Source organism: Vanderwaltozyma polyspora, genomic scaffold (genome assembly GCF_000150035.1).
Source record: "Vanderwaltozyma polyspora DSM 70294 KpolScaffold1025 genomic scaffold, whole genome shotgun sequence".
In the NCBI taxonomy this organism is placed as follows: Eukaryota; Fungi; Ascomycota; class Saccharomycetes; order Saccharomycetales; family Saccharomycetaceae; genus Vanderwaltozyma; species Vanderwaltozyma polyspora.
In genome coordinates this window covers 24,644-41,283 of record NW_001834662.1, presented here as the reverse complement: position 1 = coordinate 41,283, position 16,640 = coordinate 24,644, and the positions used below count along the sequence as shown (strand labels likewise).

The following is a 16,640-nucleotide window of genomic DNA, read 5'->3' as shown; positions in this document are numbered from 1 at the left end:
CCGGGATGTGGAACCCTTCGCGGAACAAAAATATCCTTTTTTTATTCCCTCAAAGTGTTATTATGTGATCCTCCTTTAGAAGAAGAGGGACAAATGTTTCTTTCGGATTTCCTTCCAAATTTAAGACTTATGTGGTAATCTATCCCCCGGTTCTTTTGATAAGTGTTACGCCGCGACTTTTATATTTGCGTGGAACAATTTGTATTCTCATTAGAATTTTTTTATCAATAAGTTCCAGTATTTTTAGGCTCCAAAAATCAATCCCTTTTTGGAACGGTTCCCTTTATTCCAAAAAATAACCTTTTTTTTCAATGTGGATTATTGGGTAGATAAAAAATTCTTTAAGGTATTGCACGGGTAACAGTTCCATAAAATTTTTTAATGTGAAGAAAAAATGTAGCAGTTTGTTTTACCACAGTGTAAATGACCAACTAGGATCTACACAGTTTTAGGAATATCCCGCTGTAGAATGACAACAAAGACGACGAAACTCATTTCACTCGAAAGTGAAGAGTTCAAAGTCGTGCACCCTACTCTATCTAGGTACTCATCGACGGGGCTACTTCTGTCTCATCCATATATGTAATGGCAACGATCAAGAATTCTACCCTTGCGAGTAAATCAATAAAAACGACTCAAACCCCAATCCGAAAACTGGGGGAGAAGTATAATATTGAAACAAATTCATAGATCCCTTGAAACTCTGCCTCTCGAGCGCCGAATTATCAAATAAATAGTGGTTAAGTTAAGCAACAATAGCAAGAAACAGGCGTGACGGTCTCACAAAAGCAAGAAGCATCACAGTTCCCCTCAACCGTATATTCAATTTGAATTGAGTCCATGGTTGTGTATAACATAAAACAAAAGAAGAAAAATGTTAAACAAAAATATAATACACTTAATCAAATACCACTTCTTTAAAGTCGATGCCCTTTATATAGTTTTCCAAAATTTGATTTTGCCAAAAAAAATTTTCTTATTTTCTTGTTTTGAACTGTACCGAATATTTCCGTATTACCCGGATATGTATAGTAACTAAATGAGGGCTATATAAACAGTAGTCTAATATCAATCATTTTTAAATGCTTAAACGACTGAATGGATTGATTAATCACGTAATCATTAAGTAACAATATATTCCGGCTATATATATTATATATGATCATATGGGAGAAATGGGTAAATAATTAGAAGTATTTATTTCTTTCATACTCTATGCAATTTGCTATAACCATGCACGTCACTTCTGCAACAGATGCATGAATTAAATCCTCTTAAGCTCAAAGATATTCTACAATCTTCACATAATGCAAAACACCTACAAGGCCATAATACGATGTTTCTGTCGTTTGTCTTGCAGACGACACATAAAGATTCAAAATTATCTTCATTATTTGAGTCCTTAGAGGTATGGACATTATTTGATGTAGCGTGGTTCAAAGTGGAATTCTCAGCCATAACTTCAGTTAATACTTCTCCTGGGTTTAAATTACTATATTCTGATCTTGTTAATCTTTTTTCGTTTTTTAGCTGATAACGTAACATATTCCACATCGAAATGACCCAGCTCATTTCATCTTTCGATCTTGAAGTTGGATATGGGATAATTAAATTGATCAATTGATCTTTTAAAGTTTCTTCTTCCAATTCTTCGACATCGTTGTCTTCTTCATCATCATCATCATCATCGCTGATAAGTTCTAGATCCTCTTCATCAATCTCAGATTCAGTTAAATCGTTTTGATTATTCTCAGACTTCTCATGGGATAAAATTTCCCAGTTTTCTTCATCCTCTGGTGGTATATAATCTGCAGAAAAGTCTTCCTCTGGTAAAAGCAATAATTCAGCAATGTCATCACTTACAGATTCGGATTTTGATAAAAATTTGGCGTAATTACTGCAGGTTATGTATCGATTTAGATCATTAGAGTTGGCTGCAACTGTGCTAGGTACATGGATATTAGATTCTTGTTTAGTAGTTTTTTGTTTTTTGGGAGATCTTAAAAAATGATAAAATGCTTCAAACAATTCGTATATTATCCATATTCTATTTTTCCATGAACTTTTTACAGTATTATTTTCGGGTTCTAGATTATCTCTTAGCTTTAGTTTCAAAAGTTCAGATCTCAAAAGGGTATGATTTTCATTATTGTAACCGCTGACCATATAGGAATGATGAATTGATAAAGGAACATTTAAAGAAGTGAATTCCTTTTGTACACCATTATTGTTTGTACCGGTTCCTTTACATAGTAGTAAAGCTAATTTTCCAATAACTGTTGTAAATTCCTGTTCTGTGGTACAATTCAAATGGCCCCACCAATTATTCATAAATGTATAATATTGAAGTTCTTCTGGGTCTCTAGTATTGCCTCCGAATGGATCAATTCTAACCAAGCATGCTAATCCATAACATAAAGCTGATATTAGAACCAAGAAAATGGAGAACACTTTAGGGAAATGTCTGAAAAAAGTTGTAAAAGGAATGGTACCAATCCCGTATTGATTAACGATGTAACCTAAATAACTCAAATAACCAATATTTAAGATGGTACTTCCCATCAATCTAAAGTTTCTTATTCTGAATATTTCCACAACATGAATTAATATTCTTCCTAATAAAGCCATTAATATATCTGAAATATACTCTAGACGAATTGGGTTATCATTTTTCCCTTTGCTCATTAGATAGAATTGGATTGATAGTTCAAAGATTGTATAATCTGAATCTTCCAAAGGTTTTGTATTTGTTGTAATTGCTACAAACGTTTCGATACAATGGGACCAAGCAAACACGGTAAAACATCTTGATAAGAAAAACCTAAATTCCAGTACAGGTAATAGATTTGAAGAGTTTGTTTGGCAGAATCCAGTGAGTATCATGAACACCAAAGGTAAAATAGCAGAGAAATGCAATAGAATATTTGACCATTTTGGTAAACTTGTTGGTGGAGTATTTGTCCTTAACGAAGACATCATTACGAATCTATTTAATAAAAGGGCAGTAATGAAACAAGCAACTGCATAATTACTGAAAAAATAACCTACAATATTCATAAAAGTTTCGAAACCTGGATAAACGTTTTCTGCCTCTAGAGCCTGTCTATATTGTAATTTAGTTGCATCTGAGAATGATAAACCAATTCTATAGGGGAAGTTTAAAATTGTAGCCAGAGTAGAGTTATTTGTAATTAGAAATTGATCAGTTTGTTTTAAATAGTTCAAACCATCTAGGGCATTTTCCATAGATGAATTTGACATCTTGTATACTTTGTTCTTTTAAACCACAAAGAGTAACACCTGAATCAGTATACAAGTATTAATATGAATGAATATGACTATGAATATGGGAATAAGTATGAGGATGGGAATCAATAAGTGTGTATATAAATATATGTATATGAAAAATAATAAACAGACAGTCAAATTATATCAAAAAATAACAATTTCTCTAAACGAAGCCTGTTTTTCTTCTTGTTCCTTAACAATATGTAATATGGAATAATTTCCAAAATATAGGATTCGAATTTAATTTCTATTTAGTTGATATTAATCTAAGGTAATTTAATGAGATATGGATCGAAATTTAAAACCAAATAAATATATAGTTCATTGGTCAAATAAAGATGGGGAAGGTAACTGGTAACATACTAGAAATAGTTGTTCCCCTTCTTTTGGTTGATAAAGGATAGTAGTATAATCTGATAATGGGTAGAGAGGTATAAGGTCTACTAGTAAAGTATTGTAAAGGAAGGGTTTCTCCGAGAACAGAAAAGAGAACATTCCAAGAAGAAAACATAAAAAAAGGGAAAATTCCAAATAAACCTTTTTGCCAGCTCGTTAGTTAGTACTGGGATAATATAAATATATACGGATGTATGTATGTATGTATATGTTCAAAACAGAAAAAAAAATATTAAAAATAATGGTTGCTAAAAGATTCGAACTCTTGCATCTTACGATACCTGAGTATTCCTACTTAGTAGTTAAGTAATCTAATACTTGAATCAGGCGCCTTAGACCGCTCGGCCAAACAACCGCTTTATTTGTTGAATATTTTTAAAAACTAGTTCGTGAATAATTGTGATAATACAACATGTCCGGGTTATAAGATAATTAGTGTCACAATAAGGAAGATGAGACACGAGGGAAATTTGTTGTAACCTAAAATGTATGAATTACATCGATGGGTTCCCAGATTATTCATATCAGGTGAAGAATGATATTTGTATTATTTCGAGACTACTTCGAGGTTACTTTGTACGAACCTTGACAGTAAAGACATGTAAAGACATGTGTGTCATTACAAGGTTGTTGCTTCCATACTATTAACATTGGTATTTAAAGAGACTATTGTATATTATTGTATATTATTTAGTATCTTACTTTGTACAACAAAAGGATATACAATTACATTATTATTAACAAGTATATTTACTTTAGCTTACAGATCTCAACCCTTAAGATCCTAGAGAATAAACGCCTAACAGCCTTCATTCTAACGTAAAACGAATTAAACATACAACTAAGTAATAATTAAAAGCATTATTAAGAGGCCGATCAATACATATTTATTTATTGCCCAAGTATCATTAGATCTAAGTTTACCGATTTGACCCAAGAGATAGAATATAAATCTATAAGATTCTAGAATATTCTTATGACCCTATAAATGTTATTTATTGTCCGAAGCCTATTCAAAGCAAAGATTATTAATAATATTAGGAAATGGTCTGGTATTTGTTTAAAATATTAATATATATTTATTTAGTTACCTTCATATAACACTATGGAGAAATAAATATAAATATTATATCAAAAAACATCTTGAATAAAATAATCAAAATGAATAAATCAGATATTACTTATACATCTGAATAATAATCACCTATTATATAATGATATACACCTCTTTCTTGTATGTTTAAAAGTTTTCATTTGAAAAAACGCTCCTGATCCATGATAATATGGCTTTATATTAAAACCTTCCATGACCAATGTCAGCATTTAATGCTGATTTGATTCATATTCGGGGTAGGAATATTTTAGGTTGTGGATCTAGTTGAGTGTCTTTTCCGAAAATAAGAGTAGCTTGGTCTATGGTAAACTTCTCAATAAAATTAGGCGCCTTTTTCCATTTGTTAACTCTGGTTGATGTCTATTTCTTCTTACACTCCCTCATATCTTTTGATTGATGCATCCTTAGTTAGTCGGTAGAGTCCATCTTTATGGGGTATGAGTAATAGTGGAAGATTGAAGAGGTCTGACTTTAACTACTTGATACTAAGGTGTTCTTCTTCTTGCCATCCTTTATCTGGTGTGGTTATGAATTTATTAAAAGGGACCGGCTTTAGTCTAACAATGATCGATATATTTTAAGCAGAAGTTAATTACACCCTGAACATTGCTCAGAATAGCTTTTTCTCTATTCCTCCGTCCCATCATTAAGCCAGTCGTTGTATTTCCTTGCTAGTCTACCATACAGATAAGTCTTTTCTGCACCTTTGGCTTCCAATACTAACAAGGAACATTCCAGTCTCTTAACGTCTTCATCTAGGGCTCGTGATATGTCTCGATCTAGTTGGATGCTGTAGTCTTCACCTTCATCGTATGGGTACATGTCGTACCACTGCTTTAAAGACTTATCCACTTCACCAATTTCATACAACTGCCATAGCGGATAATATGTCGCCTGATTAAGGGTAGGCCCGTACTGAGCATAGTAGTACCAGATAATGGCTGGGTAGATATAATCGTCGTGTTCAGTATTCAGGCATTGTTCAATCGTCACAGAATAATCACTTGCGGCAAGAGTTAATGCCAAATACGTTGAAAAAAGGAATGTGTCAGTTATTCTCATTTTTTCTTTATCTCCCTCTCTTTCTTATTAATATTATCTCTTCTTTATATACAAACAAGATTACATCTTTTTAAAATCTATATATCTAAAACTTGCATTCGAATATACATTTTATCATATTCAACCCTTGTCTTGGTTGGCTTCTTTATATAAGTTTCTGTTCTCACAAGTTTGCAGCCAATTCAATTTCGATATTTCTTCATATGGATCATTTTATGTATCAGACAGGACAAATAAGTTAAGGTCTTTAATTCGGTAATTGTAGTGGTGCCGTGTGCTATGCTGTGCTGCTAGTGGTGGTGGTTACTACACAACAAATACCAAAGTAAATTGTTCAAACCGGATTCACAAATTGATCATGTGACTTATACTTTCTCTCACTATGGAAAAAAAAAAATTAAAAATTTTGATATCGATATCGAAATTAAATTCGAATTCGAATTCGAAAAACTAATCTAAACTAAACTAAACTAAACTAAACAACAAAAGGCTAAAGGACATTGGTATATTTACTCATATCAACAAACGTTTACGCATCTATAAAGGGACTAGTTGGTTCAGTTTCTGTCCATTGTTACTTTGAGTGTTCAAGACAGACATCTCTAAGACTCACTGAGCTAATAATACCTTTCTGAACACAATGTTTGCTAGAAAAAGAAGAGGCGGTATGTTTATTTCAACTTCTAATGAAGGCTATGGTTATTGCAACATAAAGGGAGACATTCAATTCTAAATCAATCAAGTCCAGCCCAGTCCAATGCGGGGAAGCGTATACCTAGTGTAATGCTTTTTTTGAATTTTTTTTTTGTGGCAGATATGATATATATATTTTTGTGGCATTATATATTTTAAGAATCAGATGAAGATAAATTACAACCAACAACTGACATTTTGTAATTGAAACCAAAAAACCAAAAAAAATAATGTATTTAAACCATAATGATTCTGGGATATTTTGCAATTGTCACATTTGGGTTTCTAAATTACTGTGCAGTCCTTGTACGTATATGTGCAAAGATTTCACTAGTGACGACTATATATATTATCTTTTGGGTTTCATTTTGCTTCAAAAAGAATATATAAAGCCATTACATCTATCATATCCGATAATTTTAAGAATTGTCTCTGTTTTATTTTGTTTTATAAATAGCCTTTCTATATACTTTTTCTTTTGTTTTTGTTTTTGTATTTGTTATTGTATTTGTTCTGTATTTCTTTAACACTCCTTTGCTGTTTGAAAAGAAATCGCAGAAACAGACAAACACACACAGACGCATAGACACATCTTCCCCTTCCAGAAAATTTAATCATTTTACTAACTTAATTATGATTTTAAAGGCAGACTTCGATGATGATGATGGCTATCGTGATTTTAGACCACGTATGCAGAAGAGACAAAGAGTCCCTCCTGTGGTCCAACTATGTAAAGAAATGATGCCCGATATTAGAACTATTGGGGAATCCATTAAATCCTTCGATGAGGATATCCAATTCTTGAGTGAAGCCATCATTAATGAATACGGGCATGAAGAATATTTTAATACTGCCTTATTGAATACTTTCAATTCAATTGTAATGGAACAACCACAAAAACAACCTGCGATAGCTTTATTAACATTGGTTGTTAATAATAAAAATCCAATTGCAGGTAAAAGTATTGTAAATTTTTTCTATAATGAATTACAAAAATGGTGCAATGAAAGTTATAATGAAAACTTTAATGTGACTTCAAATGAAACTGGACCATGGAATAGAGTTAAATTGATTCTAAGATTCTTATCTTTGATGTCACCAATATTAATTATAGATGATTTGATTAATATTTATAAATCTTTGATTGATTTTAGCATCGAATTAAATAATATTGATCCATCTAAAAGGAATCCATTAAGTGAAGCAATTTATACTAATACTTTGATGAATATCCCTTATTTGTTTTATTTTAATAGATCAAACGAATTGTTGAAAAATAAAGTTGAAGAATTCATTATAATGGTCGAAAGTTCTTATAATTTAAAAATTATTAAAATCGATTTGTTAAATGAATATACTAAATCTTTTGCTCCATACGAACCAATAGAATTAGTTCAAATCGTGTTAAACAATGTTAAAAAATCTTTATCAAATGATATGGAACAATTAAATCAATTATTTATAAATTGGCCACATTTATTACCTGAAAAAATTGATAATAATGATGATAGCGATGGTAATGCTGATACTAATGAACATGGTTTTAACGATCCTTTAATATTACCTACTATTGAACAGGTTACTCCTTTTATGGGCTTAGATAGAGGTTTTGGTTCAGTGGATGGTATGTGGAAAACTCCAAGATATGATTTCCATGTTTATTTACCAAATTCAGTCGGTGAATTCGAAACTGTTTTACCAATAACAACTTTTGCAGGTCAATTATTTAATGATATTATAATAGATATCGTTCAAAGTATGGAATTTAACAGAAAAGAAGTTGCAAGACAAGTCGTTACATTGGATTTGTTTTTCAAAAATGGTATCTTTGCTGAACCTGGTATCCCAATTGCTCAATTGGTTGATAAGTTCGAAGAAGATCCTTTAACTTCAACTTATAAATTGGAAGATATCGCAATTGAAACCATTTTAAGTTTAATGTTTAAATTGCCAACAGTTTCACAACCTTTTGCTTATTTTTATACTTTATTGGTTGAAATTTGTCAAAACTCTCCAAAGGCTATTGCTCCAGTATTTGGTAGAGCTTTTAGATTTTTTTACAACAATCTAGATAATATCGATTTCGAATTAAGATCAAGATATTTAGATTGGTTTTCAATCCAAATGAGTAACTTTAGTTTCTCTTGGAAGTGGAATGAATGGGAAAATGACTCTATCAAATTTGGTAAATTGTTTTATTCTCCAAAGATGTCATTCGCTAAAAATTTAATTCGTAAAGAATTAAGACTAACTTCAAATACGCTAGATGTTGAAGAAAGTTTACCAGAGGAATTTAAACAATATTTAGACAGTTCTTACATCAGCCATGATGAACTAGTACAATATTATCAATCATTTTTCAATGATTTCAAAGTTGAGCCATCAGATGTTAAAAAACATGATTTATATTTTAAACAAGATTCATTACCATTTGCTGAATTGACTCGTAGATTAATTGACTTTATGCATAAGAATGGAGAAGAGAAAAAAATTGAAGAATTGGAATCTATTGTTGAAGAATTTAAGGAAAATTATGGTACAATGTTTACAAATTTTGATAAATTCATCGTCACTATAATAGTTCAATGTTTAGCTCATTCTGGTAGTAGATCTTTATCTCACGCTAATAAATATATTAACGATTTAGCCGATGACATTAAGCATATCTTTAACAAATTGGAAATTGAAGATGATATCAAACAATTCACTGCCATTGAAGCTATTGTTAGATTCTGGAATTCTAATTCACAGACTGGTTTCTTAATTACCGATGCCTTCAAATATGCAGAAATTATAAGTTCAAAATCAATTTTTGAATTTTGTTTCTTCGAAAAGGATAACAGGAACTATGGTTTAGTAGATTCAACAGTTATTGAAGCTATTTTCAGAAATCTATCTCAAGATCCTTTGATCACTACAGGTAACCCAGCAAATTTTGAATTTGTCTTTGAAAAGTTGTGTGTAATAATCAATGATACCATAAATAAATTGGGAGTAAATGCGATTGAAAATGTTGTAGCCCCAATTATAACTGAAGACACGATTTTTAACGACGAACAAGAGCTAGTTAAATTAGATTTGATATGGAAATATCAAACAGCTGTTGGATTCTGTAAAAGTTTATTAAGAAAATACTCCGATGAATACAGATTATTAAATGAAAAATTATCTACTGGCTTACCAGCGGCTATTCCACATGAACCTACAAGAGATGTTTTGATCTCTTGGGTATCAGAAACAAATGAAATTTAATATTTTTTTTTAAATTTCATTATATACATATACAAAAAGCTGTTTATACTTTAATAATAACTTAAACAACCATAACATTTTGTTTTTCGTAATATTAATGGAAATAAGATTCAATTTTATATTGTAACTGAATAGTATTTAAATTTTAAAAATAGACATCAATTTTTGGAAGCCAAATTTGTTTTAATAATCATTCAGCCTCATATGGGTTAATATAGTGACTAATATACTACTTGCCAGGTTTAGTATTAATAATTATGGTGGCTTGCCAATTTCTAACGGTCTTGATGACATGAAAAGTTCTATGGGGATGTAAGTATTTGACATATAAATAGAGGCCAAATATTCACATTTGTAAATACGGATAATTGTGTAATATATTTTAGATATGGTATTATCCAAAAAGGACAAGTGGGGAGGTAGAATTCTCACAGACCAATGCTATATACTCAATACAAGAAATACTAATGAATTCTCAAGATTAGATGTTGAACTTGTAGTAATTTGATTCTATTTTATCCTTAAACAGAGTGTTTATGGAAATGCTTCATGTAAAATTTATAAATATTGTAAAGTTAAATGATGTTGGGTATCTGAAGTGACGGGAGTTGCATCAACAAGGATACAAATATTACTTCAATGCTAAATATAATGTTAATGACGAACAACAGTACTGTAACTGTTTGTGATTGAACCACTCGAAGTGTTCCACCTGGATATCGATGAAGATATTGCTTCATCCTCACTCTCGTTTATCGAACCGGCAAGTCTTCTCAGCCTTCCTAGTCTCTCTTCTTCTATTCTTGACTTATTTTGTAAAAGTTCTGATAATTGTGCATTTAAAAGATTCTCACCAAAATCATTCTCGAATGACTGAGCTGCTGAATACCTGGACTGTATTCTCGATGCTTGTAATCCAGTTGAAAACTCACCTATAGAAAACATTGTGTTAGACGGAAACTTAGTTAAATCCTCCTCTATGTGGTGAGTCAAACTATGTTCTACTAAATAGATACACAATTCCACGAAATAAACAAATTGTTCCCTTGTTATTGGGTTGCCAGAAAACCTTAATACTTCGTATAATTCTATCAGACGTTCTGCATTTTGCTTTACAGCTACATTTTCATTGGAGATAATATATTTCTCTCTGACAATATCAGAGAAGGTTGAGTCTATATCGAGCTTATTCTTATCAACACTCATAAATACACCTTTGTACTTGAACCTGTCGGCGATATTTTTTATACATGAATGATAATTCAGGTATTCAGGGAACACTTTGTCTATATTTGGATCATCACAACGTTCTGGAGGCTCCACACCAGGATGTATTACCGGATCTTTTGGTTTGATGAACATTGTACTTAACTGTTTCGATGCCTCGACACCTTGAGTAACCAGTTCTCTACTGCCACGGTGCGGCAGGTCAATTGCAGTTGAAGGTATATACCTTCTTGGAACATCTTGCAGACAGCTCTTAAAATACAATGAGCGACCAACAATTAAAATAATGCAAACCACGGCGAAGATCACCAATGCACCGACCACGATAAACGTATTTAAAGCATTGTTTGAAGATTGAGAAGCTTGTGCAATTGAATCTATAGGAAGAACAGCAGCAAAACAAACTAAGAACACATATGATATAAAGATAAACCCTCTTTTAGACCACAGCCATAAAAGAGAAATTCCAGTCATTAGACATTAAAATAAACACCAGAGATAACCTTAGAAGAATAGATAGCAATTTTTAGTAAAACAGTATAACTTGAACCAACAACGCTGTCTATTTATAATTCACTTTCCCTTGAATGAACTTTTATTATCTTATTATCTTATTATCTTTTTATATAGGAAGTTGCTATGGTTAGGAAAATAAAACAGCAAATAGAATAGCAAAACAAAATGTCCAATTTGAATGCTAGGGAAACCAAAACCAATATTCCACGAAATATTATCAACACTAACAAGACAAAGTTAGATTGGAACCGGTCTAGTCTCTTATAAGGGAATCATTTAATACTTTTAACCATCTTTCAAATTTACCACTCCTTTTCATTCTTTGATTTCATCATAATTTTTCACTTTTGTTAAACCGATTCGAAATGATGAGATGAGATGAGATGCGGTTGAACAAAAATAAAAGGTTCAAATAAGCAGTGAGTGGGGCTGAATACAATCGGTTTTGATCCCAATAAAGAATGTAACAAATTGATGCATTATTCACAACGTAATTGATTTCCGCTACCTCCAATTTTTTTTGTCTTCACAACGTTGAAGTGGTGAGTTCATCAAACCATTGCAAAATCGAGTATCTTCCGAGCAACTATTTGAGTCAAAGTCACCTTTGCAACATCAATTAAAGTATCGGTTCTGTTAGCAAAATAGATAACCCATCGATTCAAGCCATTATGGTCTCAATTGAAGTATATCTCTTGTACTAATCATTGCAAAACACTTCGATTAGCATTAGATATGGTCACCAAATAGGGTCATTTTATTGTGAACTCAGCGATGCTTAAGAGAACCTTATTGTCGTCACGTGGTACGACTAGGCAAAAATTTTGTATGGCCAAAATTTCCAATAACAATTTGAACTTTTAAGATACTTTCTATAAGAGATAACTATAAACTATCCAGATATCTATATATGAAATGGGTTGATTTGTTGGTTTAATTTGGGGATTTAGTCGGTCAATCAAGGTTGCTAATTGGTGTGATAGTGGTAGGAGCAATGCCAGACATTTCCAATATGTATGATAAGACGCCTAGGGGCAACCATTGGATTGGGACGAGTTCTTCACAGTTTTCACAATATAGAACATCTGCTAATACTTCTCGACGTGGACAAGGTTCTGCTAATGATGGTACAAGCTCCGACATGAGTGGAGGGTATGCATCTGGCCGTGGCAGCAATGATGTTGGGAGAGATTCCAGTGCCTATACAGGCAAGGTGAGTTATTCTAGATTTGAGTCCAGATCTGGGAAATCAGGTGTTGATTTGAATCAACCTTTGATTTCTACCGAAGTGGTTGAAGCTGCAAAACAACGTACTTTGGCGTTGATTGTTTTCATCATTATTCAGTTATATAAGTTTTATGATTTGGTTTTGTTAAAATCAGGTTTGCCAATATCAGGATTTGTATTTGTAAACCAAAGAACAACATTTGTTAGTAAATATTTATTGATTGATTCATTATTTTTCTATGTCCTATCAACTTTTAAGATACCAAAATTAGTTTTCAAATCGTGGGTTATACTAGTACAAATTGTACTGATGTCGCTAATAACAATCGGTATTTCCAGTCACACAGATTTTGTTTTGATTTCTTCGATCTTAGCCCTGTGGAAAAGATTAAATACAAAGGAATTAAGTGTTTTAGGAACTTCGGTTAACCAGCGCTCATTATTCGATTCTTCTGCCCATTTTAAAGGTGCTTTAACGATTAAAATTTTACCAGAAAATACAGCAATGTTAAATCCATTCCATAGTGCCTATTGTTTCCCAGTTGATAACTCTCTATTCGAAATAAATAGCATTAAGGTTCCTATTAGAATCAACTCAACTGCTGAAATTCACTCTATTCAATTGGAACATAGAGACATATTTACAAATGAAAGAGAATTGTTGAATTTGACAAAAAATGATTGGAAATTAATGACAAATATAGAGGATTATGCAGGAATGGCTGGCATTCCATTATCAACAGATGTATTAAAGGAAGAAGCAAAAACTTCAATTAAATATCTTTCAGTACCATTACCAAGAACTGGGTTTTACCAAATCAAATCAATTGTTGACTCAAATGGTTTGAACTTGAGAATATTTAATTCTCATATTATTGTTCCACAATGTCCTGTTGCAAAAATATCTGGATATGGTGCTTCTGATAGATGTATTGGTGACAATGATAAAGTACAAATCGAAGTTCAAGGTGTAGCACCAATGAAACTTGCTTACACAAAATCTGTTAATGGTGAGGAACAATACTTCTACGATTCTAACTTACAGCCAGAATTATTTGAATCTCCTTTACACTCTAATACCAAAACTTCATTTTCTGTAAGCGATTTAGCAGATTTATCGTGGGCCCAAAATCAGAATGTGATGATTAATTTAGACTCTATGATTAATAGCAATGGTGTTCATAGATACAGCATGGTCAAATTAATAGATGGTTTAGGCAATGTTATGGATTTTTCAAAACTAGAAGATGATTCCAGTAAAATTCTTCACTGTTCGTATGACTTTAATGTTCACTCAATTCCCAAGGCTAGTTTGGAAGAAGTAATTGATTCAAAGTCCCCTACAAAGAGATCTATTATTCTACATTTTGAGGAAGAAAGAAATTCGGTTAAAGGTTCAACTTCTGAGTCTAACCAATATTCCGCTAAGTTTTCCTTTTTGTCAACAGATGGTAAAAAGAAATATTTTGAAGTTTCAACAAATACCTCAACATATGATTTCCCAGCTGAGTATCCAGGTACATTTACATTAGAATCGGTAAAATCGAACTATTGTGCTGGTGTTATTGTAGGAAAGTCAAATGTGCTAATTTCGCAACCAGTTTTACCCCAACTAAAAGTTTCAGGTACACCAATTCTTGATAAATGTGTCGGTCAAGTTGGATTAAGTTTCGATTTGACTTTTTCAGGTATCCCGCCATTTTACTTTATTACAAAGATTTATAAATATGAAAATGGTGTAAAGAAACTTTTTGACAGAAAGAGATATAAATCACCAAGTACTAGATACCAATTTAATTATAATCCTACTACAGAAGGAAATTATGAAATAGAATTTGACAATTTGACAAACGAATTATTTACAGATCCAATCTCATTGAGCCCCAAATCAGAGTATATGTTTAAGACATCAATGAGGGTTAAGCCAAGGGCAAGCTTGACTAGCTCATTTAGTAAGGCATTATGTCTTGGTGATAGCACGGAATTATCTGTCAAATTAATCGGTGAACCCCCATTTAAACTAAAGTATGATATTATCGATATTTCTTCAAATAAAAGAAAATCATTTAGTGTGGATGATATTGAAACAAACGAGTATAATATTAAAACTCCTGCTTTCAGCACTGGTGGTGATTATATTCTATCGTTAGCAACTATTGAAGATGCTTCGGGTTGCGTAGTTCCATTAACAGAATCTGATGCAAAGATTAAGGTAAGAAGAGATACGCCATATGCCTCAATTAATACAAGAGAAAAACAAGCTAAATTTCAGATTAAAGAAGGATCTGTTTCTGAAATCCCATTAAAATTATCTGGTGAAGGTCCATTCTTTGTGAAGTATGTTCACATTGATTCTAATGGTAAAACCTTAGGCACTTTAGAGAGCCGTTTTGATTCCAATTATAAGACGGTTTTAAAATTGTTTAAGGAAGGTACGTATAAGTTGGTTTCGATGTCAGATTCTAGCTGTAAAGGGGACATTATTAATCCTGAAAATGTTGTATCAGTATCATATTTGGAAAAACCTGCTTTTAAAGTGGTAGAACAAAGTAATATTAAGAAGACCAAAAAGAATCTATTTTTTGGAAAATCTGTTTGTCAGGGTATTCAAGGATCGGTAGATATCTTATTATCAGGTTCTCCTCCATTCAATTTGAAATATGATTTACTATCACCAGATGGAATTGTGACTGAAAAATCTATGCAAGTTACTACTAAACACGCTACTATCAAATTCCCTGAGCATATTGCAGGTGAATATGTAGCTACAATCAAGAGTGTCTCTGATAGCAATTACAATGAAAGTGATATGAATAAATCATTTATTCAAACTAAAGAAATTACAATCAAACAGCTGGTTAACCCTACTCCAGTTGTTTCATTTTCAGAACTAGGTAAAACATACAGGACTTGTATTTCTAATATAGAACAACATGACTTACTTGAGAAGATTTCTCTTCAGTTAGTGCAAGGCTCTGAACCATTTGTTGTGACATTTAATGTTTACCACGAAAGTACTGGTAGAACAGAAAGGATTATTTTGAAAAATGTAACTAAGGATTCATTTCCTTACGAAAATCTATATAAAGATTTGAAGCTTGGTTCCCATGATATTACAATAGAAAGTGTTGTTGATTCTAATGGGTGTTCTAATTACTTTCATGCTTCGGAAAATGAACATATCATCATTTCTGTCACCGATGCTCCAAAAATACAATTGTTGGACCCATCTGCCTCTTATTGTGTTGGTGATTATGTTTCATATCAATTAACAGGATCTGCGCCATTCACAATTAAATATCAATTTAATGAAATGCATTTAAAGGCTACAGAGCACTCTACGCAATTTATCCGGTTGGCTTCTGAACCAGGTATCATCTCTGTTAATTCAATTGCTGATGCCTCATCTCAATGTCAGGTTAATTTCACAATGCCTAGTATGCTGAATGAGTATGAAAAGCTATCTTTGGTAATTCATCCTATTCCTTCTGTCACTGTTTCACAAGGTAAGTATTTAATTGAAGATATCCATGAAGGTGATCAAGCTGAAGTAGTATTTTCTTTTGAGGGTACACCTCCTTTTTCATTGACTTACGTAAGAACAGAAGAAAGTCCAAACGCTCAAAAGGCAGGTAGTCCGCATATTATTGAAACGCATAAAGTTACAGATATTTATGGTTACGAATATAGAGTGAAGACAAGTCTACAAGGTACTTATGAAGCTATAGAGATTTCTGACGCATACTGTTTTGCCAAGAATGATGCATTTTTTCAGTAGTTAACTTTAGTTATCTTTGTAATCATTACCGTTGCATATTATTCTCTAATACATAGAGAAAAGTTATAAATAAAATTAAATTTCATA

The 16,640-nt window shown here is 32.0% G+C and overlaps 5 protein-coding genes and 1 non-coding gene across 6 annotated transcripts; 2 read left to right on the top strand and 4 right to left on the bottom strand.

Moving 5' to 3' along the window:
- Window positions 1-1,206: 1,206 nt before the first annotated feature.
- Window positions 1,207-3,261, bottom strand: ASI1 (putative ubiquitin-protein ligase ASI1; the record flags this gene model as incomplete). The annotated part of the gene is made up of 1 exon (XM_001644902.1): window positions 1,207-3,261. One exon carries the CDS (start codon window positions 3,259-3,261, stop codon window positions 1,207-1,209), a length of 2,055 nt encoding a protein of 684 aa, XP_001644952.1.
- Window positions 3,262-3,926: 665 nt separating this feature from the next.
- On the bottom strand, window positions 3,927-4,039 carry Kpol_1025trna2. The gene is made up of 2 exons: window positions 4,001-4,039; window positions 3,927-3,971 (listed from the first exon to the last, which is right to left on the bottom strand). It is a non-coding gene; the product is annotated as a tRNA-Leu (tRNA).
- A 1,386-nt stretch (window positions 4,040-5,425) lies between these two features.
- Kpol_1025p12 (uncharacterized protein) lies at window positions 5,426-5,860 on the bottom strand (the record flags this gene model as incomplete). The annotated part of the gene is made up of 1 exon (XM_001644901.1): window positions 5,426-5,860. One exon carries the CDS (start codon window positions 5,858-5,860, stop codon window positions 5,426-5,428), a length of 435 nt encoding a protein of 144 aa, XP_001644951.1.
- Window positions 5,861-6,500: 640 nt separating this feature from the next.
- Window positions 6,501-9,805, top strand: STO1 (Sto1p; the record flags this gene model as incomplete). The annotated part of the gene is made up of 2 exons (XM_001644900.1): window positions 6,501-6,525; window positions 7,203-9,805. The coding sequence occupies 2 exons, from the start codon at window positions 6,501-6,503 to the stop codon at window positions 9,803-9,805; spliced, it is 2,628 nt and encodes an 875-aa protein (XP_001644950.1).
- A 654-nt stretch (window positions 9,806-10,459) lies between these two features.
- On the bottom strand, window positions 10,460-11,506 carry DLT1 (Dlt1p; the record flags this gene model as incomplete). The annotated part of the gene is made up of 1 exon (XM_001644899.1): window positions 10,460-11,506. One exon carries the CDS (start codon window positions 11,504-11,506, stop codon window positions 10,460-10,462), a length of 1,047 nt encoding a protein of 348 aa, XP_001644949.1.
- A 1,036-nt stretch (window positions 11,507-12,542) lies between these two features.
- POM152 (Pom152p) lies at window positions 12,543-16,553 on the top strand (the record flags this gene model as incomplete). Its single annotated transcript, XM_001644898.1, has 1 exon — window positions 12,543-16,553. One exon carries the CDS (start codon window positions 12,543-12,545, stop codon window positions 16,551-16,553), a length of 4,011 nt encoding a protein of 1,336 aa, XP_001644948.1.
- Between the last annotated feature and the right edge of the window lie 87 nt (window positions 16,554-16,640).